General features: G+C 45.2%; 1 protein-coding gene across 1 annotated transcript in view; it reads left to right on the forward strand.

Annotated features, from left to right (window-relative positions):
* Positions 1–21,551, forward strand: part of LOC140406256 (uncharacterized) — a gene marked incomplete at its 5' end in the record, with an annotated part of 77,246 nt that extends 55,695 nt beyond the window's left edge. Inside the window, one exon of the mRNA XM_072494374.1 lies at positions 20,279–21,551. Coding sequence (XP_072350475.1) covers positions 20,279–20,879 — 601 coding nt within the window. The remainder of the gene's footprint in view (positions 1–20,278) is intronic.
* Between the last annotated feature and the right edge of the window lie 509 nt (positions 21,552–22,060).

Genomic DNA, 22,060 nt, shown 5'->3' on the forward strand with positions numbered 1-22,060 from the left:
TACTGCAGACCCAGCTGGGGGAGGCTGTACACAGTCAGTCCGTTCCGGTCAAGTCTGTCTGATCAGACTGGGCGCTAACGCTATAGAACATAGAACATAGAACAATACAGCGCAGTACAGGCCCTTCGGCCCACGATGTTGCACCGAAACAAAAGCCATCTAACCTACACTATGCCATTATCATCCATATGTTTATCCAATAAACTTTTAAATGCCCTCAATGTTGGCGAGTTCACTACTGTAGCAGGTAGGGCATTCCACGGCCTCACTACTCTTTGCGTAAAGAACCTACCTCTGACCTCTGTCCTATATCTATTACCCCTCAGTTTAAAGTTATGTCCCCTCGTGCCAGCCATATCCATCCGCGGGAGAAGGCTCTCACTGTCCACCCTATCCAACCCCCTGATCATTTTGTATGCCTCTATTAAGTCTCCTCTTAACCTTCTTCTCTCCAACGAAAACAACCTCAAGTCCGTCAGCCTTTCCTCATAAGATTTTCCCTCCATACCAGGCAACATCCTGGTAAATCTCCTCTGCACCCGCTCCAAAGCCTCCACGTCCTTCCTATAATGCGGTGACCAGAACTGTACGCAATACTCCAAATGCGGCCGGACCAGAGTTCTGTACAGCTGCAACATGACCTCCCGACTCCGGAACTCAATCCCTCTACCAATAAAGGCCAACACTCCATAGGCCTTCTTCACAACCCGATCAACCTGGGTGGCAACTTTCAGGGATCTATGTACATGGACACCTAGATCCCTCTGCTCAGCCACACTTTCAAGAACTTTACCATTAGCCAAATATTCCGCATTCCTGTTATTCCTTCCAAAGTGAATCACCTCACACTTCTCTACATTAAACTCCATTTGCCACCTCTCAGCCCAGCTCTGCAGCTTATCTATATCCCTCTGTAACCTGCTACATCCTTCCACACTATCGACAACACCACCAACTTTAGTATCGTCTGCAAATTTACTCACCCACCCTTCTGCGCCTTCCTCTAGGTCATTGATAAAAATGACAAACAGCAACGGCCCCAGAACAGATCCTTGTGGTACTCCACTTGTGACTGTACTCCATTCTGAACATTTCCCATCAACCACCACCCTCTGTCTTCTTTCAGCTAGCCAATTTCTGATCCACATCTCTAAATCACCCTCAATCCCCAGCCTCCGTATTTTTTGCAATAGCCTACCGTGGGGAACCTTATCAAACGCTTTGCTGAAATCCATATACACCACATCAACTGCTCTACCCTCGTCTACCTGTTCAGTCACCTTCTCAAAGAACTCAATAAGGTTTGTGAGGCATGACCTACCCTTCACAAAGCCATGCTGACTATCCCTGATCATATTATTCCTATCTAGATGATTATAAATCTTGTCCCTTATAATCCCCTCCAAGACTTTACCCACTACAGACGTGAGGCTCACCGGTCTATAGTTGCCGGGGTTGTCTCTGCTCCCCTTTTTGAACAAAGGGACCACATTTGCTGTCCTCCAGTCCTCTGGCACTATTCCTGTAGCCAATGATGACATAAAAATCAAAGCCAAAGGTCCAGCAATCTCTTCCCTGGCCTCCCATAGAATCCTAGGATAAATCCCATCAGGTCCCGGGGACTTATCTATTTTCAGCCTGTCCAGAATTGCCAACACCTCTTCCCTACATACCTCAATGCCATCTATTCTATTAGCCTGGGGCTCAGCATTCTCCTCCACAACATTATCTTTGGTGTAACTAATTCCCTGAAGCTGCTATCTATGACCCCTTCTGCCTCCCGAATGATCCGAAGTTCTTCCAACTCCAGCTCCAGTTCCCTAACTCGGTCTTGGAGGAGCTGGAGATGGCAGCACTTCCTGCAGGTAAAATCAGCAGGGACACTAACTGCATCCCTCACCTCAAACATCCTGCAGGAGGAACATTGCACTCCCTTCCCTGCCATTCCTCTAACTTTCTACCAAGATCTGGCTAACAACTAAATTAAATTTTTATAAAAAATAATAATAATATAATAAAATATGGTACTTACCTCAGACCAATGGGTTTTATTATTAGGTTAGAGGAGGAGGCCGGGTGGGAGACACTACACGTGTAGTGTCTCGGGTTTCCTCTCCACCAGAATTTATTGGTGAGGGTCTTCCCAGACGTCCGCGGGTCGACTTCCTCTTCCCGCCTAAAAAACTAATTTAAAAAAAAGAAAAATTCTCAGCTCCTGCTGAAATTGACTAACCAGCCAGCTCCACTCCCGCCGAAATCGACTGGCCTGCCCCTGCAAAGACAAGTGCTTTTAAAGGACAGACTTACCTCCCAGCAACCACTTCCGCAATGCTCCCGCTGAAACTGACTCACCAGCTGTTCTCCCGCCGAAATCGACTGGCCTGCCCCTGCAAAGACAAGTGCTTTTAAAGGTTGACTTACCTCCCAGCAACCACTTCCGCAATGCTCCCGCTGAAACTGACTCACCAGCTGTTCTCACGCCGAAATCGACTGGCCTGCCCCAGCAAAGACAAGTGCTTTTAAAGGACAGACTTACCTCCGAGCAACCACTTCCGCAATGCTCCCGCTGAAACTGACTCACCAGCTGTTCTCACGCCGAAATCGACTGGCCTGCCCCTGCAAAGACAAGTGCTTTTAAAGGTTGACTTACCTCCCAGCAGCCAATTCCGCAATGCTCCCGCTGAAACTGACTCACCAGCTGTTCTCCCGCCGAAATCGACTGGCCTGCCCCTGCAAAGACAAGTGCTTTTAAAGGACAGACTTACCTCCCAGCAACCACTTCCGCAATGCTCCCGCTGAAACTGACTCAATGCTTACACAATAATCCTACTATCTATGTAGAAACCTACCACTACTGGCCAATACTTAACTTTAGGAAGTGCCCACCAGGTCAGGGAAACAAATGGCTTACTGAATCGGATCTGGCCCGCGGGATTCAAAAAGGCTGATACGGGTCGATGGCTAGGAGTCTTTATCAGGTAGCGATCGCTGGAGTCAGACTTACAGTTTCTGGTCAATGTTCTTGCGAAGGTCTCGAGCAGGAGAAGAAGAGAGAGAGAGAGAGATCTGAACTTGGCCCCTCACTTTATAGGGCCCAGGGGCTTCCCGCCTCTCGGGGCGGCCCTTGACCCTGAGTCCCAAGTGATTGGACTTGTTCCCAATCACTGGGTTCGATAGGTCCAATAACGGGGCGATTCCTCGATCGGGGGGTGGTCGTTCACCTATCTATGTTTCGGCCACTGCAGGCGCCAACAGGTCTGGCCCGGCATTCAATTGCTAATATGTTGCAATTGTTCCCGGGGATAGCCGATTAAACTGCAGATGTCTGGGTTGATGTGCTGCTAATAGTCTTGAGTATCGATCTGGGCCGACTTCCCCAGAGCCGAATACGCTATTCTTTCTGCAGCTCTCCGTTTGTGTCCTGTTGGCTGCTTTTCCCATCAGCCTTTTCGGTTAGCCATTTTAAATCGGGTTTTGGTCATATTAATAGGGAATCAGCCATTTTAGGTGGCTACAGTGTGTTGTTAAGAGTTTTGTGCAGAGGCTGTGGAAGTGAAATAAATGGTGTTTGGTGAAAAGGAACAAGAACTTTAGACTCTTCATTTCACAGCAACTAAAACGCGAACAATGGTAGCAGAGGATGGGTGCTGTGCAAATGTGAAGGTTTAAAAGATACAACTTTTCCTGATCAAACCAAGGAGTGAGAAGGAAAAAAAAAATGGCTGAATCCAGGATAAAGATGGCTGACTATCCTCCCTTATTTTCTGAAAGGGAATCGTACGACCAATGGAGAAGTGCAGTAGTCATGTGGACTAAAGTAACTGCTTTCTGAAAGAGAAAACAAGGTATGGCATTGGCTCTTTCACACCATATGGCAGTAAAATCCGAAACAAAGTGCTTTCTGAGCTGGAATCGGAAGAGTTCGACTCACAAGAAGGTCTGGAGACTTTATTAAATTATATGGATAAGATTTATAAGAAAGCTTGTTAAGTGCGTATGAAGCATGGTCGGATTTTGATAAGTTCCGGAAAATTGAGGATAACTCCATGGAAGACAATGGAACTTGGCAGACTATATAAAAGGCTGCAGAAACACAATCTGGAATTTCCACAGTCTGTGTTGGCCTTTAAATTACTTGACTGTTCTAGAGTGAGCAACATGGATAGGCTCCTGGTTTTGACAGGAATTCAGTTTACTGATAAGGATACCTTATTCGAACAGATGACAAAAGCTTTACAAAAGTTTCTGCGGAAACATTCGATTCCGATGGCTCTGATGACCCAAATAGGTCAGCCTGCAATAAGGCAGAATATGGAAGATACACTAGTAACAGGATGGCTACGAACAGGGCTCAAGACCACCGAGACAAGGAAATTATGAAGACAGAAACCCAGTTAGAACCTACAATAGGAAGATGAACCCCAGAATTGCACGGGGCATGGTAAATCGATGTTTTCGATGTGACTCTCAATACCATTATGCTTTCAACTGTCCAACTCGTTATGATAGAGTGTTTGAAGCGACACATGACACGGAAGAGTCAGAAGAGGAAAAAGATAGTGACCAGAAAGAAGGCATTGTCCTATTGACAAGCAGTTTTACGCCGGTAATGAGGGTGTTGGTTGCAGAATCCTTCAACTGTGCTGTATTGGACAGTGGCTGCACATCTACTGTGTGTGGAATTGACTGGTTAAAATGTTACCTGGATTCTTTGAATGCTGAAAATCGTAACAAGGTTAAGGAATTTGAAAGTTCCACAAGTTTCAGGTTTGGGGATGATAATACTCTGAAGTCGCTGATAAGAGTGGTGATCCCTTGCAATATTGCCGGAGTGAATCATTTCATTAGCACGGACGATGTATCAACCTTTGCTTCTGAGCAGACCATCGATGAAGAAAGCACACATGAAACTGGACATGGAACAGGATAAGGCAACAGTTTTTGGAAAGACTGTGGACTTACAATTTACACAGTCGGGACACTATTGTATTCCATTACTGACAAATAATTTTTCAAGTAGAGTGGTTAAGGATGTGTTAATGGCAGTTGAAAATGGGACTTTAGCTGATAAAAAGCTTGTGGTATTAAAACTGCATAGGCAATTTGCACATCCATCTCCTCGGAGGATGAAAAATTTATTAAAGGATGCAGGGGTAAGGGATGACGACTATACTAAACTGATAGAACAGGTTAGTGACCGCTGTGAAGTTTGTAGGAAGTACAGAAGGACACCAGCCCGACCGATAGTAACCCGACCTTTGGCCAGGGGTTTTAACGACATTGTGGCCATGGACCTTAAGATCTGGGATAAAGCAAATAATATATTTATTTTGCATTTTGTAGATTTAGCAACCAGATTTAGTCAATCAATGATTGTACGAAAGAAAAGAGAGTAATTCTGGATCAAATCGTGGAAATATGGATAGGGACAGGAATGGGTCCACCGGCAAAATTCCTTACGGACAATGGGGGAGAATTTGCTAATGATGAGTTTAGGGATATGTGTGAAAACATGAATATCAGAGTTATGAATACGGCTGCAGAAAGCCCATTAGGTAATGGTGTCTGTGAAAGAAATCATGCTGTCATTGATGACATGCTTCGGAAAATGTTGGCAGATCGACCAAATTGCAGGCTAAATTCAGCTTTAGCATGGGCAGTACATGCAAAAAATTCATTGCAGATGGTTGGGGGCTATAGTCCTTATCAATTAGTGTTTGGTAGAAATCCTAAAATTCCATCCATTTTGGATGACCAGCCTCCAGCTTGGGAGGGGACTACAATTAGCTCTGGTTTTGCTGAACATTTAAATGCATTATATAGCAGTAGAAAAGCTTTTTTGGAAGCAGAAGTCTCTGAAAGAATTCGCAGAGCTTTACGGCCATCAGATGTCATTTTTCAGCAAGGAGACATGGTATACTATAAGAGAGACAATTCTAATGAATGGAAAGGCCCAGGGAAGATCATAGGCATAGATGGCTAAACAATTATTTTACAACATGGTAATCAAACTGTTAGGGTCCATTCATCAAGGATAATGGGTACAGATTACAAATTTTCAAATTTAGACAGAGCAGACAGACATGACGAGGAAGCAGTCATCTGGTACGCATGTGTTACAGAACTATGAGGACCAATTAACTGATATAGACAGGGTTTCTGTGGAGGAACACAATACTTCTGGTGAATTAAAACAGGCCATTTTTCCGAAAGGGCAACTGCCAAAAGTTGGTACAAAAGTGACATATTTGCCTGAAGGGTCGAGTCAATGGAAGGATGCAACTGTTATTAGTAGAGCAGGGAAGGCCACTGGAAAGTCTAAACATTGATTGAATGTACAGCATTCAGGGGAAGGAGTCAAGACAATGGATTGGGAAAACAAAGTTCAAAAATGGAGGGCACAGAAACGCAGTGCCAGTTCAGATAGTACATCGGATAGTGAACAGGTCCGCAGGAAAAGGTCGAGAACTATTGAAAGGACATCCCACAGCAGAAGGGAAAGATAAAGCAGAAGCAGTACAGAACGAGATACCAGGCGGGAGAGGGGACATAGTTTGTCAAGATCTTGGAACATGAGTAAGACTACGAATACTAATAGGAGTAGAAGCCCACATGCACGTGAGATTGTGGTGGCTTCAAATAAATTAGATGAAAAAGTTATTAAACACGCTAAACAGCAAGAATTGCATAGTTGGAGTGAATTTGGGGTATACACGGAAGTACCGGATAGGGGACAAAGAGCTCTATCCTACAGATATGCATGGAAAAGGTTCTTCCGGATGGAACTTATAAGGCAAAGGCCAGGCTCGTGGCAAGGGGACTTGAAGAAATCTTAAAAGATCAGGATTTAAGGGTAGATTCACCTGCAGCAGGAAAGGATATTTTAAAGATCTTCTTGTCTCTATTAGCCACAAAGGCATGGGAATGCAAATCTATAGATATAAAAGCTGCCTTTTTGAAGGGGCATCAGCTCCAGAGAGACATTTTTCTCCGTCCTCCTAAAGAAGCAGCTAACACAGAAGGGGTACACTGGGAGTTGAACAAATGTGTATATAGATTAAATGACGCATCTAGAGTCTGGTATTTTTCGGTGAGGTCAGTTTTGTTAAAGTTAGGCTGTTGCCAGCAGAAAGCAGATCCTGCAATGTTTTACTGGCACTATAAAGGAAATCTTTCTGGCATTTTTATGATGCATGTCGATGATTTTTTGTGGGGTGGGACTAGTGATTTTGAAGCTATTGTAATCTCTGGTTTGAGGAAAGAATTCAGGGTTGGAAGTCAGGCTTCCGGTGCATTTAAATATATTGGACTGGAAATTGGACAGACTAAGTTAGGGGCAACTTTACATCAGCAATCTTATTTGGAAAGCATCACCCCAATAGCAATTAGTCGTGGCCGAGTTTCACAAAAAGACGCAATGGTTTCAAAGGTAGAAAAAGAGCAACTGCAAAGTTTAATTGGACAACTGAATTGGTTAGGTAGACAGACTGGACCGGACGTGAGTTTTGATGTCTTAGAGTTGAGTACAAAAATGAATGATCCCAAAGTGGAAGACATAATAAGAGCAAATAAAGCATTGGCCAAACTAAAAATGCAGGAGTGTGTTTTGAAGTTCCCGGTTTTGGGTGACCTTAAGCACTTGAAACTCATAGTTTATAGTGATGCATCCTACGCAAATTTATGTGATGGGGTTTCAAGCGCAGGAGGTTTTATAATTTTCCTTTTGGGGAACAATGGTAAATGTTGCCCACTTGTGTGGAAACAAAGAAAATAAGGAGAGTGGTAAAAAGCACTTTGGCTGCTGAGATGTTAAGCCTTGTAGAGGCGATGGATATGGCTTTTTATATAAGTATGATATTGACAGAAATTTTGGGATTAGGGGATTTGGGTAATTGACATTGACAATAAATCCCTGTGGGAAAATGTGCACTCTACAAAAAGTGTCAATGAAAAGAGGTTACGGAAAGACATCGCAAGTCTGAAGCAGATGTTGGACAGAGGGCAAATAACAAAAATTTAAATGGGTCAACAGGAGCTATCAACTGTCAGGCTGTTTTACGAAAAGAGGGGCGAGTTCACAGAAACTTTTGGATATTGTTAATGAAGGGCGCTTGTTTCTGTGACTATTTTTTTTTTCTTTCTCGTCTAAACAAAAAAAGGGTGTGTTTTTGAGTTTCTTGGAATTTTGTTTTCGCCTAATTATTTTTTTTCTCCAAGGGGAGACTGTTAAGTAATGGGTTAAGAGACATTGCAATTAGTTGTCTCATTTATGTTAAGTATCCATTAATTGACACTGATATGTAAAGGGGCTTCAGGTGGCCTCTGTCAGGTGGTGTGTCGTTAAGAGTTTTGTGCAGAGGCTGTGGAAGTGAAATAAATGGTGTTTGGTGAAAAGGAACAAGAACTTTAGACTTTCATTTCACAGCAACTAAAACATCTAACAGCTGAGTGAGGGCTTGCTGAGAAGGGGAGTAAATTTTTTAAAAACTTACTGTAGGGAGTTTCCAGCTGAAACCAGTCGGAGTGAGGACAGGGGGACTGCTGGGTAAGTAGAAAAGATTTAAATTGTTTGCGCAGGCCCATAACAACTGATTGCTGTTTTTGTGTGGGGTGCAGTGGTTGCTGGCTAAGTGTTTTATTTTTAACCTGTATTTAAGTTGGGCAGTTTCTAATCCCTAGACACTACACTTGTAGTGTCCCCCACCCTTCCACATCCTTTAACCTAAGGGCTAGAGTGAATAACAGGTAAGCTCTTTCGTTTGTTTTCTACAGGGGATGGCAGGGAAGGTAGTGCAATGTTCCTCCTGCAGAATGTTTGAGGTGAGGGACGCTGATTTCATCTGTGGGAAGTGCACCCATCCCCCAGCTCCTCAGGCACCGCGTTAGGGAACTGGAGCTGGAGCTGGGTGAACTTCGGATCATTCGGGAGGCAGAGGTGGTTATCGATAGAAGCTTCAGGGATGTAGTTACTCCGAAGAAGAAAGATAGATGGGTGATGGTGAGAGGGGCTGGGAGGAAGCAGTCAGTACAGGGATCCCCTGTGGTCATTCCCCTGTTGCTCAGAAGGGAAGGGGGGAGAGGAGTAGAGCATTAGTCATTGGAGACTCCATATTTAGGGGGATAGATAGGAGATTCTGTGGGAACAAGAGAGACTCACGGTTGGTGTGTTGCCTCCCAGGTGCCAGGATCCGTGATGTCTCAGATCGTGTTTTCGGGATCCTTAAGGGGGAGGGGGAGCAGCACCAAGTCGTGGTCCACATTTGTACCAACGACATAGGTAGGAAAAGGGATGGGGATGTAAGGCAGGAATTCAGGGAGCGAGGGTGGAAACCTAGATCGAGGACAAGCAGAGTTATTATCTCTGGGTTGTTACCTGTGCCACGTGCTAGCGAGACGAGGAATAGGGAGAGAGGAGTTGAACACGTGGCTACAGGGATGGTGCAGGAGGGAGGGTTTCAAATTTCTGGATAATTGGGGCTCATTCTGGGGTCGGTGGGACCTCTACAAACGGGATGGTCTACACCTGGACCAGAGGGGTACCAATATCCTGGTGGGGAAATTTGTTAATGCTCTTCGGGAGGGTTTAAACTAGTTCAGCAGGGGATTGGGAACCTGAATTGTAGCTCCACTATACAGGAGGTTGAGAGTAGTGAGGTCACAAGTAAGGTTTCTAAGTTGCAGGAGTGTATCGGCAGGCAGGAAGGTGGTTTAAAGTGTGTCTTCTTCAATGCCAGGAGCATCCGGAATAAGGTGGGTGAACTTGCGGCATGGGTTGGTACCTGGGACTTCGATGTTGTGGCCATTTCGGAGACATGGATAGAGCAGGGACAGGAATGGTTGTTGCAGGTGCCAGGGTTTAGATATTTCAGTAAGTTCAGGGAAGGTGGTAAAAGAGGGGGAGGGGTGGCATTGTTCGTCAAGGACAGTATTACAGTGGCAGAAAGGATGTTTGATGAGGACTTGTCGACTGAGGTAGTATGGGCTGAGGTTAGAAACAGGAAAGGAGAGGTCACCCTGTTAGGGGTATAGGCCTCCGAAAAGTTCCAGAGATGTATAGGAAAGGATTACAAAGATGATTCTGGATAGGAGTGAAAGCAACAGGGTAGTTGTTATGGGGGACTTTAACTTTCCAAATATTGACTGGAAAAGATATAGTTCGAGTACTTTAGATGGGTCCGTTTTTGTCCAATGTGTGCAGGAGGGTTTCCTGACACAGTATGTAAATAGGCCAGCGAGATCGAGGCCTTATTGGATTTGGTACTGGGTAATGAACCAGGACATATGAGCACTTTGGTGACAGTGACCACAATTCGATTACGTTTACTTTCGTGATGGAAAGGGATAGGTATATACCGCAGGGCAAGAGTTATATCTGGGGGAAAGGCAATTATGATGTGATAAGGCAAGACTTAGGATGCATCGGATGGAGAGGAAAACTGCAGGGGATGGGCACAATGGAAATGTGGAGCTTGTTCAAGGAACAGCTACTGCGTGTCCTTGATAAGTATGTACCTGTCAGGCAGGGAGGAAGTGGTCGAGCAAGGGAACCGTGGTTTACTAAAGCAGTCGAAACACTAGTCAAGAGGAAGAAGGAAGCTAATGTAAAGATGAGACATGAAGGTTCAGTTAGGGCGCTCGAGAGTTACAAGATAGCTAGGAAGGACCTAAAGACAGAGTTAAGAAGAGCCAGGAGGGGATATGAAAAGTCTTTTGGCAGGTAGGATCAAGGATAACCCTCAAGCTTTCTATAGGTATGTCAGGAATAAAAGAATGACCAGGGTAAGAGTAGGGCCAGTCAAGGACAGTAGTGGGAAGTTGTGCGTGGAGTCCGAGTAGATAGGAGAGGTGCTAAATGAATATTTTTCATCAGTATTCACACAGGAAAAAGACAGTGTTGTCGAGGAGAATACTGAGATTCAGGTTACTAGACTAGAAAGGCTTGAGGTTCATAAGGAGGACGTGTTAGCAATTCTGGAAAGTGTGAAAATAGATAAGTCCCCTGAGCCGGATGGGAATTATCCTAGGATTCTCTGGGAAGCTACGGAGGAGATTGCTGAGCCTTTGAACTTTAAGTCATTTATGTCTACAGGAATAGTGCCAGAAGACTGGAGGATAGCAAAATGTTGTCCCCTTGTTCAAGAAGGGGAGTAGAGACAACCCCGGTAACTATAGACCAGTGAGCCTTACTTCTGTTGGGGCAAAGTCTTGGAAAGGTTTATAAGAGATAGGATGTATAATCATCTGGAAAGGAATAATTTGATTAGACATAGTCAACACGGTTTTGCGAAGGGTAGGTCATGCCTCACAAACCTTATTGAGTTCTTTGAGAAGGTGACCAAACAGGTAGATGAGGGTAAAGCAGTTGATGTGGTGTATATGGATTTCAGTAAACCGTTTGATAAGGTTCCCCACGGTAGGCTACTGCAGAAAATACGGAGGCATTGGATTCAGGGTGATTTAGCAGTTTGGATCAGAAATTGGCTAACTGGAAGAAGACAAAGGGTGGTGGTTGATGGGAAATGTTCAGACTGGAGTCCAGTTACTAGTGGTGTACCACAAGGATCTGTTTTGGGGCCACTGCTGTTTGTCATTTTTATAAATGAGTGACTTCTTCATGAAGTTAGGGGCTGGTAAGATACCAACCCTCTTTACATAATGTCAAATTTAATTGGATATATAACAAATGTATGTAATGTATAACCAATATTATTAGACAAGGTCCGGCCGAAAGGGGCTGTGTCGCTGTTTTGAAAAATATAAGAATGGATGTTTTCCTTTGTTCGGTGGAGAGATGGCCTGGGACTTTAACAGGCGTTATCTCCCCGCCGGCGAAATAACCCGTTTGATGCATGGACCAGTAGCCCTGGGCGTTGAGTGATTTCTTTGAGATCGTCTCCGCTAACAGTCGTACTCACAGAATCATACCTTTTAGACAATGTCCCAGACACCACTATCACCATTCCTGGGTATGCCCTGTCTCACCGGCAGGACAGCAGAGGTGGTGGCACAGTGGTATACAGTCGGGAGGGAGTTGCTCTGGGAGTCCTCAACATTGACTCTGGACCCCATGAAGTCTCGTGACTCCAGGTTAAACATGGACAAGGAAACCCTGCTGATTACCACATACCATCCACCATCAGCTGATGAATCAGTACATGTTGAACACCACTTGGAGGAAGCACTGAGGATGGCAAGGGTGCAGAATATGCTCTGGGTGGAGGGCTTCAATGTCCATCGCCAAGCGTGGCTTGGTAGTACGACCACAGACTGAGCTGGCCGAGTCCTAAAGGACATAGCTGCTAGACTGGGACTGCAGCAGCTGGTGAGGGAACCAACAAGAGGAGAAAACATACTTGACCTCGCCCTCACCAACCTGCCTGCTACAGATGCATCTGTCTATGATAGTATCGGTAGAACTGACCACGACACAGTCCTTGTGGAGACAAAGTCCCGTCATTACATTATGGATATACCCCATCGTGTTGTGTAGCATTACCACCATGCTAAATAGGATAGACATCGAGCTGATCTAGATCTGGGCATCCATGAAGCACTGTGGGCCATCAGCAACAGTAGAATTGTGCTCAACCACAATCTGCAACCTCATGGCCTGGCATATCCTCCACTTTACCATTACCACCAAGCTAGGGGATCAATCCTGGTTCAGTGAAGAGTTCAGGAGAGCATGCCAGGTGCAACACCAGGCATAACTAGAAAATGAGGCGTCAACCTGGTGAAGTGATAACGCAGGACTATTTGTGTGCCAGACAGTATAAGCAGCAAGTAATAGAAGAGCTAAGCAAATCCACAATGACTGCAGCAGATCTAAGCTCTGCAATCCTGCCACATCCAGCCATGAATGGTGGTGAACAATTAAACAACTCGCTGGAGAAGGACACTGCACAAATATCCCCATCCTCAATGATGGAGGAGCCCACAACATCTATGTAAAAGACAAGGTTGAAGCATTTGCAGTAATCTTCAGCCAGAAGTGTCAAGCGCATGATCCATCTCGGTCTCCTCCAGCGGTCCCCAGCATCACAAACATCAATCTTCAATACAATTTTTTAATGCTGACGGTGACAAGTGCCTGGAACTAACTGCCAGGGGAGTTTGTGGATGCAGATAAGATAGCTTTCTGCACGCCGAGTCAAGCTGTTCCAGTATAGCTACAACACTGGCATCTACCCGGCATTGTGCAAAATTGCCCAGGTGTGTCCTGTACACAAGAAACAGGAAAATGGAATCAACAACAGTGCTTTCAAGCAGCACTTACTCAGCAATAATCCACTCACAGACACTCAGTTTGGGCTCCGCCAGTGTCGCTCAACTCCTGACATCATTACAGCCTTGGTTCAAACATGGACAAAAGCGCTGAATGTCAGAGGTGAGGCGAGAGTGCCTGCCCTTGACATTAAGGCAACATTTGGGCGCGTATGGCATCAAGGAGCTGTAGTTGAACTGGAGTCACTGGGAATTAGGGGGAAAACGCTTCGCTGGTTGGCACAAGATTGGCTCCACTGGCACAAAGGAAGATGGTTGTGGTGGTTTGATGTCAATCATCTCAGCTCCAGGACATCATTGCAGGAGTCCTGAGCCCAACCATCTTCAGATGTTTCATCAATATCCTCCCTTCCATCATAAAGTCAAAAGTCGGTGGCTCAGTGGTTAGCACTGCTTCCTCACTGCACCAGGAACCTGGCTTCAATTCCATCCTTGCGTGATTGTCTGTGTGGAGTTTGTACGTTCTTCAGGTGCTCCGGTTTCCTCCCACAGTCCAAATATGTTCAGGTTAGGTGGATTGGCCATGCAGACTCAATGGGCCAAATGGGCTGCACTGTGGGGATTTTATGAAAGCACCATTTGCGACTCCTCAGATAATGAAGCAGCCCATGTTCAAATGCAGCAAGACCGGAAAAATATCCAGGCTTGGGCTGACAAGTGGCCGGTTTCATTCACGCCACACATGTACCAGGCAATTACCACCTCCTACAAGAAAAGATCTAACCATCGCACCTTCATTCGTTGGCATTACCATTGCTGAATCTCCCACAATCAACATCCTGCGGGGGGAGGGGGGGGGCGGTTACCACTGGTCAGAAACTGAACTGGACTAGCCATATTAATACTCTGGCTACCAGAGCAGGTCAAAGGCCTGGAATCCTATGGTGAATAACTCACCACCTGACCCCCCCAAAGCTTGTCCACCATCTACAAGGTATAATTGAGAAGTGTAATGGAATACTGTCCATTTGCCTGGATGAGTGCAGCTCCAACAACACTCAACAAATAACAATACAGCACAGGAACAGGCCCCTCGGCCCTCCAAGCCTGCACCAACCATGGTACCTGCCTAAACAAAAGCCGTCTGCACTTACAGAGTCTGTATCCTTCCATTCCCACCCTATTCATATATTTGTTTAGATGCTCCTTAAATGCTACTATCGTACCTGCTCCCACCATCTCCTCAGGCAGGGCATTCCATATATTTACCACCCTCTATGTAAAAAAACTTGCTTCGCACATCAGTTTGAAACTTTTCCCCATGCACTTTGAACCTATGTCCCCTAGTACTCCGCTAGTCACGTTCAAAAAAGCACCCTTCTACTGTTACCCTCTCTCTTCTGAGCCAAGCCAGTTCTGTATCCAACTTGCCAGCTCTCCTCTGATCCCATGTGACTTCACATTTTGTTCCAGTCTACCATGAGGTACCTTGTCAAACGCCTTACTGAAGTCCATGTATACAACATCTACTGCCTTTCCCTCATCTATCATCTTGGTCACTTCCTCGGAAAACTCAATCAAATTAGCGAGGCACCACCTCCCCTGCTCAATACCATGCTGTCCATCACTAATAAGTCCATTTGTTTCCGAATGCGAGTAAATCCTATCTCTAAGAACCTTTTCCAATAATTTCCCTACCACTGACATAAGGCTCACCGGCCTATAATTTCCTGGATTATACCTGCTTCCCTCCTTAAACAATGGAACAACATTGGCTACTCTCCAGTCCTCTGGAACTTCACCTGTAACCAATGAGGATAAAAAGATTACTGTCAAGGCCCAGCAATTTCCTCCCTTGCCTCCCTCAGTATTTTGGGGTAGATCCCATCAGGCCCTGAGGACTTATCTACTTCAATGCTTTTTAAGATGCCCAACACCTCTTTATTAATATCAACATGTCTCAGAATATCTACACACTCTACCCTATGCACCGAGTCCTTCTCTTTGGTGAATATTGAGGCAAAGTATTAATTTAGTATCTCGCCCATTTCCTCTGGTTCCATACATAAGATTTCCTCAAATATCCTTGAATGGACCAACCCTTTCTCTGGCTACCCTCTTGCTCTTTATAGATGTATAAAACGCTTTAGGATTTTCCTTAATCCTGTTTGCCAACGACATTTCATAACCCCTTTTAGCCTTTCTAACTCCTACCTTTAGTTCCTTCCTACTTACTTTATATTCTTCAAGGGCTTCATCTGTCCTAAGCATTTTAGGCCTTACGAATGCTTCCTTTTTCTTCTTGACAAGGGTCATAATATCACTCATTATCTAAGATTCCCTATACTTGCCACCCTTATCTTTTGTTCTCACAGGTACCTGCTGATCTTGAATTCTAATCAACTGAAAGCCTCCCACATGATGGATGATGATTTTCCCTCAAACAGCCTCGCCCAGTCAACACTCTCCAGATCCTGCATAATGCAATTGTAAATTAACCTTCCCCCAGTCTAACACCTTCACCTGAGGACCACTCTTGTCCTTTTCCATAAGTAGCTTAAAACTTACAGAATTATGATCACTGTTCCCGAAATGATCTCCTACTGAAACTTTGACCACCTGACCAGGCTCATTTCCCAGCACCAGGTCTAATATGGCCCGTTCCTGAGTTGGGCTATTTACATGTTGTTTCAGGAACTCTTCCTGGACGCTCCTTACAAATTCTGCTCCATCCATGCCTCTAGCAGTAAGTGTGTCCCAGTCAATATAGGGAAAGTTAAAATCACCCACCACAACAATCCTACTGTTTATGCATCTTTCCAAGATCTGTCTGCATATCTGTTCCTCTATCTCCCGCTGGTTGTTAGGAAGTCTGTCGTAAACCTCCAACATTGTGACAAAACTTATTTCTGAGCTCTACCCATATTGCCTCGCTACCTGAACCATCCAAGGTGTCCACCCTCAGCACAGCTGTGATATTTTCCGTAACCAATAACGCAACTCCCCCATCCCTTTTGCATCCCCCTCTATCCTGCCTGAAGCATCTAAATCGTGGAATGTTTAGTTGCCATTCCTGTCCCTCTTTCAACCAAGTTTTTGTAATAGCAACACCATAATTCCATGTACTAATCCAAGCTCTAAGTTCATCTGTCTTACCTGAAATACTCCTCGCATTGAAACTAATGCACTTCAGCCTACCAGCCCCGCTGCACTGACCAACCACTCCCTGCGCTTCCTCTTAATCTTACTGTCCTTAGTCTGTAGCTCTCCCTCAGTTATTTCTCCCGCTGACCTACTGCTCTGGTTCCCACTCCCCTGCGGAACTAGGCAGTTCAATCTGTTTTTCTTTCTTCCACATTTCTCCTTACTAACTTTTGTTTCTGCCCCCTCTTTACTACCCTCTGACTTCCTGCATTGGTTCCCACCCCCCTGCCACATTAGTTTAAACCCTCCCCAAGTCAAGACATTATCCAGGACAAAGCAGCCCGCTTGATTGCTCCCCCTTCAACCCCTCGACCACTGACAAACAGTGGCAGCCAAGTACCATTTAGAAGATGCACTGCAGTAGCTCAGCAAGATTCCTTCGGCAGCCCCTTCCAAACCCACGACCACTACCATCTAGGACAAGAGCAGCAGATACCTGGGCATGCCATCACCTGGAGGTTCATCTCCAAGTCACTCACCACCTAACTTGGAAATATATCTCCGCTCACTGTAGCTGGGACAACATCCTGGAACTCCCTCCCTAACATCAGAGTGAATGTACACCTTAAGGACTGCAGCAGTTCAAGGGACCTCATCACCACCTTCTGAAGGCAACCATTGATTGGCAATAAATGCTGGCGGGCCCACATCCTGTAAATGATTTTATAAATAAGCCGTGTTATTGGAGCCTTTGCGGTCTTTTTCCAGAGCATGCGCAGTGCTAGCCTGTGACCGGAACCGGAGAGTGGGTGAGAAAATGGCGGCTGCAGCAGAATAACAGATTTCGTGGGTGGGCGGGAGGAATGGAGCCAGCGGAATGAGCAGGAACGCTGCATAAGCACTCAGTGCAAGCCGCAGACCCTGAATCAGGAACTATCGGCCCCGCGATTGCAGTGAACAGACCTGCAATGGCTGGATCTCTCCCTCTGCCCGGCCCGGGGGAGCGGTTGTGCAGCAGGGCGCATGCGCGATCATCGTGCTTCGGTCAGCAGGAGGAGAGAATATTGTGAATTCCTATCCCTGAGTGACACTGATGGATTTTGGAAACTACTTTTACAGGCTTTATTATCAGGAGGATTTGTACACAATAAACTCAAACCAAAATATTTGTCTCTTAATTTCTATTCTTGAAATGACAGTGATGCTTGTTTTTGTAATCTTTTAAACAGGTTACTAAATGGGAAGGATTTGAAGACTGAAAACCCAAACCAAATATCACATCAAATTCTGTCACTCAGCTCACTGGAACTGGATATTATTAGCTTTTGAATGTATGTATTTAGTTCCAGGTCATTACACTCACTGTGTAAAATTTCTGCACATGATTCCACTATTATCCAAGATCTAAATCTGTGTCTGTAATCCTTCTTCGATCAGTTTATCATAGAAACCCTACAGTGCAGAAGGAGGCCATTCGGCCCATGGAGTCTGCGCCAACCCTCTGAAAGAGCATCCTACCCAGGAAACTCCCTCTCCCTGAAGCCCCACCTAACCTTTTGGACACTAAACGGCAGTTTAGCATGGCCAATCCACCTAACCTGCCCATCTTTGCACTGTGGGAGGAAACCGGAGCACCCGGAGCAAACCCATCCAGACATGGGGGGAAAAGTACAAACTCCACACAGACAGTCACCCAATGCTAGAATTGAACCCGGGTCCCTGGTGCTGTGAGGCAGCAGTGGCACCATTGTGCCACCTTGCCGCCCAAATGGGCAGCATGGTAGCACAGTGGGTAGCACTGTTGCTTCACAGCTCCAGGGTCCCAGGTTCGATTCCCGGCTTGGGTCACTGTCTGTGCGGAGTCTGCATGTTCTCCCTGTGTCTGCGTGTTTCCTCCCACAAGTCCCGAAAGACGTGCATTAGGTACATTGGGTTAGGTACATTGGACATTCTGAATTCTCCCTCTGTGGACCCGAGCAGGCGCCAGAATGTGGCGACTAGGGGCTTTTCACAGAACTTCGTTGCAGTATTAATGTAAGCTTACTTGTGACAATAAAGATTATTTTTTTTTAAATGGAAACAGCTTTGCCTTATCTACCTTATCTAAAATGATCATAAATTAGTTTTCTTCCATCAAATCTCCTTCAATCTCCTTTGCTCGAAGAAGAACAACTCCAGTTTCCCCAAGCTAACCTGACAATATAAATCCCTCAATCCTAGAACCATTCTGATAAATGTCCTCTGCACCCTCTCAAGGACCCTCCCATCCTCCATAATGTGTGGGGATCACAGGTTTACACAGACCCAGATCACCGAAATATGCATAGTGACATCAACCCACTCCCCAGACATTTCCTCAACTGGGAGATTTCTCTGACTTCAGAGCTTCTAATATCTTTCCAGCTGCAGACTCCAGCAGGGGATTTTAACATTGAAAAAAGGGAAATTGTTTTGGTGATGATTATTTTTGGCCATTCATCTACAATTTTGAGTTTTTAGTGCTGTGAGAGGTTCTATGGCTCTGGGCTGGTGTGACACCTACACTGTGGATCTGTATCTATGCTCATCCATTGCTCTATTTCCCTTCTGCCCTCCCTGATCACCTCTCTGGCATTCTCTAATTCCCCATGTCTCTAATAATAGATATATTTAGCACAATGGGCTAAACAGCTGGCTTGTAAAGCAGAACAAGGCCAGCAGCGCAGGTTCAATTCCCGTACCAGCCTCCCCAAACAGGCGACAGAATGTGGCGACTAGGGGCTTTTCACAGTAACTTCATTTGAAGCCTGCTTGTGCCAATAAGCGATTTTCATTTCATTTCATTTTAGCTCTGTTTAGTATTTTACTGTCACTTCTACTGCCCATCCCCCAACTGTGGCTGCTGTCTTACCAGCTTTGTCTTCTATTGTTTCATAGTCAGGAATTGTTTTTCCTGTACTATAGTCTATTTCTCTTCTGCTTCTCAGCTTAGAGGAGGGTTTAAACTAGTCTGGCGTGGGGTGGGAACCGGAGCAATAGGTCAGAAGGTGAAATAACTGAGGGGGAACTATAGAATAGGCCACTAAGACTCCGAGGAAGAGCAGGCAGGGAGATGTTGCAGAACACAGAGGGACTGGTGCTCTGAAGTGCATTTGTTTCAATGCAAGAAGTATAACAGGTAAGGCAGATGAACTATGACATTGTTGCCATTACTGAGACTTGGTTGAGGATGGGACAGCATTGAGGGCTAAACATTCCAGGATTTAGATGTTTCAGGTGGGATAGAGGCGGATGTAAAAGGATGGGAGAGTTGCACTACTGGTTAAGAAGAATATCCAGCTGTACTGCGGGAGGTACGAATTAAGGGGTTCAGCGGAGGGCTTTGAGGCAAGGTGGAGGATGTTCATGGCCATGTTCCATGTTTGAGGAGCTCTTCGTGGGGGGGGGTGAAGAGGGGGAAAATTTGTACAAAGTATATAGTGTGTTGGGGAGTTTGTTCCCTGAATTGTTTATGTTTTGTAACCTTTTATATACGTTTGGAATAAATACATTTTTTTTAAAACGCTCTCTCCCACTGTTTCTCCTCCCGTAGAGGCCAGAACCCTGAGTTAGCGCAAATTGGGTGACAGATTCCCTTCCCTGAAGGACATTAGTGAACCAGTTGGGTTTTTACAGCAATCCAGCAGCTTTCATGGTTACCTTTTCCTTGTGCCGGCCCCACAAATTACCAGATTCATTCGTCTCATTTTCACAGCCTTGTTTTGTGATTTATCTCACTAATTTTTTTCTGTGTTGAAACCATTTCACAGGGTATCAGGAGGGGTGAATTTTCATCAGGAAATTGAAGCATCACATATGGAGATTTCCTATATTTATCGTAATCTGAATATCATTGGATATTGAACATGGAAGGAAAAAGCACCGTTCACAGTGGGGAGAAACCATACACGTGTTCTGTGTGTGGACGAGGCTTCAATCAATCATCTGGCCTATCAAGACACAAGCGTAGTCACAGTGGGGAAAAGTCTTGTAAATGCAGGGACTGTGGGAAGGGATTCTATTCCCCATTTGAGCTGGAAATTCATCAGCGAATTCATACTGGGGAGAGGCCGTTTCACTGCTCCGAGTGTGGGAAGGGATTCACTCAATCATCCACCTGGCTGAGGCACCAGCGAATTCACACCGGAGAGAGGCCGTTCACTTGCTCCAAGTGTGGGAAGGGATTTTCTCAGTCATCCACCTTGCTAAGACACCAGCAAATTCACACCGGTGAGAGACCCTTCACCTGCTCCAAGTGTGGGAACGGATTCACTCGGTTATCTCATCTGCTGAGACATCAGCGGGTTCACATCGGTGAGAGATCATTCATCTGCTATGAATGTGGGAAGAGATTCACTCAATCATCCCACTTGTTGAGACACCAGCAAGTTCACACTGGTGAGAGGTCATTCATGTGTTCTGAATGTGGGAAGAGATTCACTGAGTCATCCCATGTGCTGAGACACCAGCGAGTTCACAAACAACTACAGTGATTGGATTTTGCTGTTGATCACATCCAGGACTGAACAATGTTCATTGTGGTCTGTCTGTGCTGATACCTCCAATCATGCAAATTAGGAACAGGAGTGGACAACTTGGCCCTTCGATCCTGCTCTGCCATTCAATAAAATCATGGCTGATCTGTTTGTAATCTCAACCTCACATTCTTGTCTCCCCCCTGATAACCATTCACCACCGTACTAATCAATAATCTATCAAACTCTTCTTTAAAAATATTTGAAAGTTTTGCTTCCACTGCCTTTTGAGGAAGAGAGTTCCAAAGACTCACGATCCTCTGAGAGAAAATTCTCCTCATCTCTGACTGAATTGAGAAATCTCTTATTTTGAAACAGTGGCCCCTGGCAAGTGGAAACATCCTCTCCCCATCCACCCTCTGAAGACCACTCAGGATCTTTAACGTTTCAAACAAGTCTCCTCTTACTCTTCCAAACTCGAATCACTCTAGAGTGTCGTGGATTTAAACCTAACCTCGCCAATATTTCCTCATAAGGCAACCCATCCATTTCTGGTAATAGTCCAGTAAATCTTCTCTGAATTGCTGAAAGCACATCTACATCTTTCTGTAAATACGGAAAATGAACTGTAACCCACTTACGTTAATTAATATTTTAGATAAAAGTCTAATAAATGAACTCTTGAGTTAATTACAATGTGTTCAATCTTTTTAAGACCTCTAACACAATTTAATTCCATTTGAAGTTTGTCCTTCTCCCTAAGTCTCCTCCATCCTCATTGTGGGGAGCCAATGAAGCAAAATAGAAAAGTTCAGAGCTCAGGAGATATTAAATAACACATCTCAAAGTAATGCTGGTATTAAAGACTAAAGCATGTGTTATTGGCTGACAAAAGGGTTGGCCCTGTCTGAAGGTAAGTTAGAGAGGATTTATATCAGAACTTCCACAAAACATACAGACTGACACGTTAGCAGCATGGGAAAAGGGTGGAGCCAAAATCAGAATGGGCAGTGAAGAATTATTGATTTCCCTTTGATAAGAGGAGACTAATTCATAGAATCATAGAATTTACAGTGCAGAAGGAGGCCACTTGGCTCATCGGGTCTGCACCCGGCCCTTGGAAAGAGCACCCTACCGAAGCACACACCTCCACCCTATCCCAGTCACCCCTCCCAACCTTCTTGGACACTAAGGGCAAT

Source organism: Scyliorhinus torazame, unplaced genomic scaffold (genome assembly GCF_047496885.1).
Source record: "Scyliorhinus torazame isolate Kashiwa2021f unplaced genomic scaffold, sScyTor2.1 scaffold_385, whole genome shotgun sequence".
NCBI classification, from domain to species: Eukaryota; Metazoa; Chordata; class Chondrichthyes; order Carcharhiniformes; family Scyliorhinidae; genus Scyliorhinus; species Scyliorhinus torazame.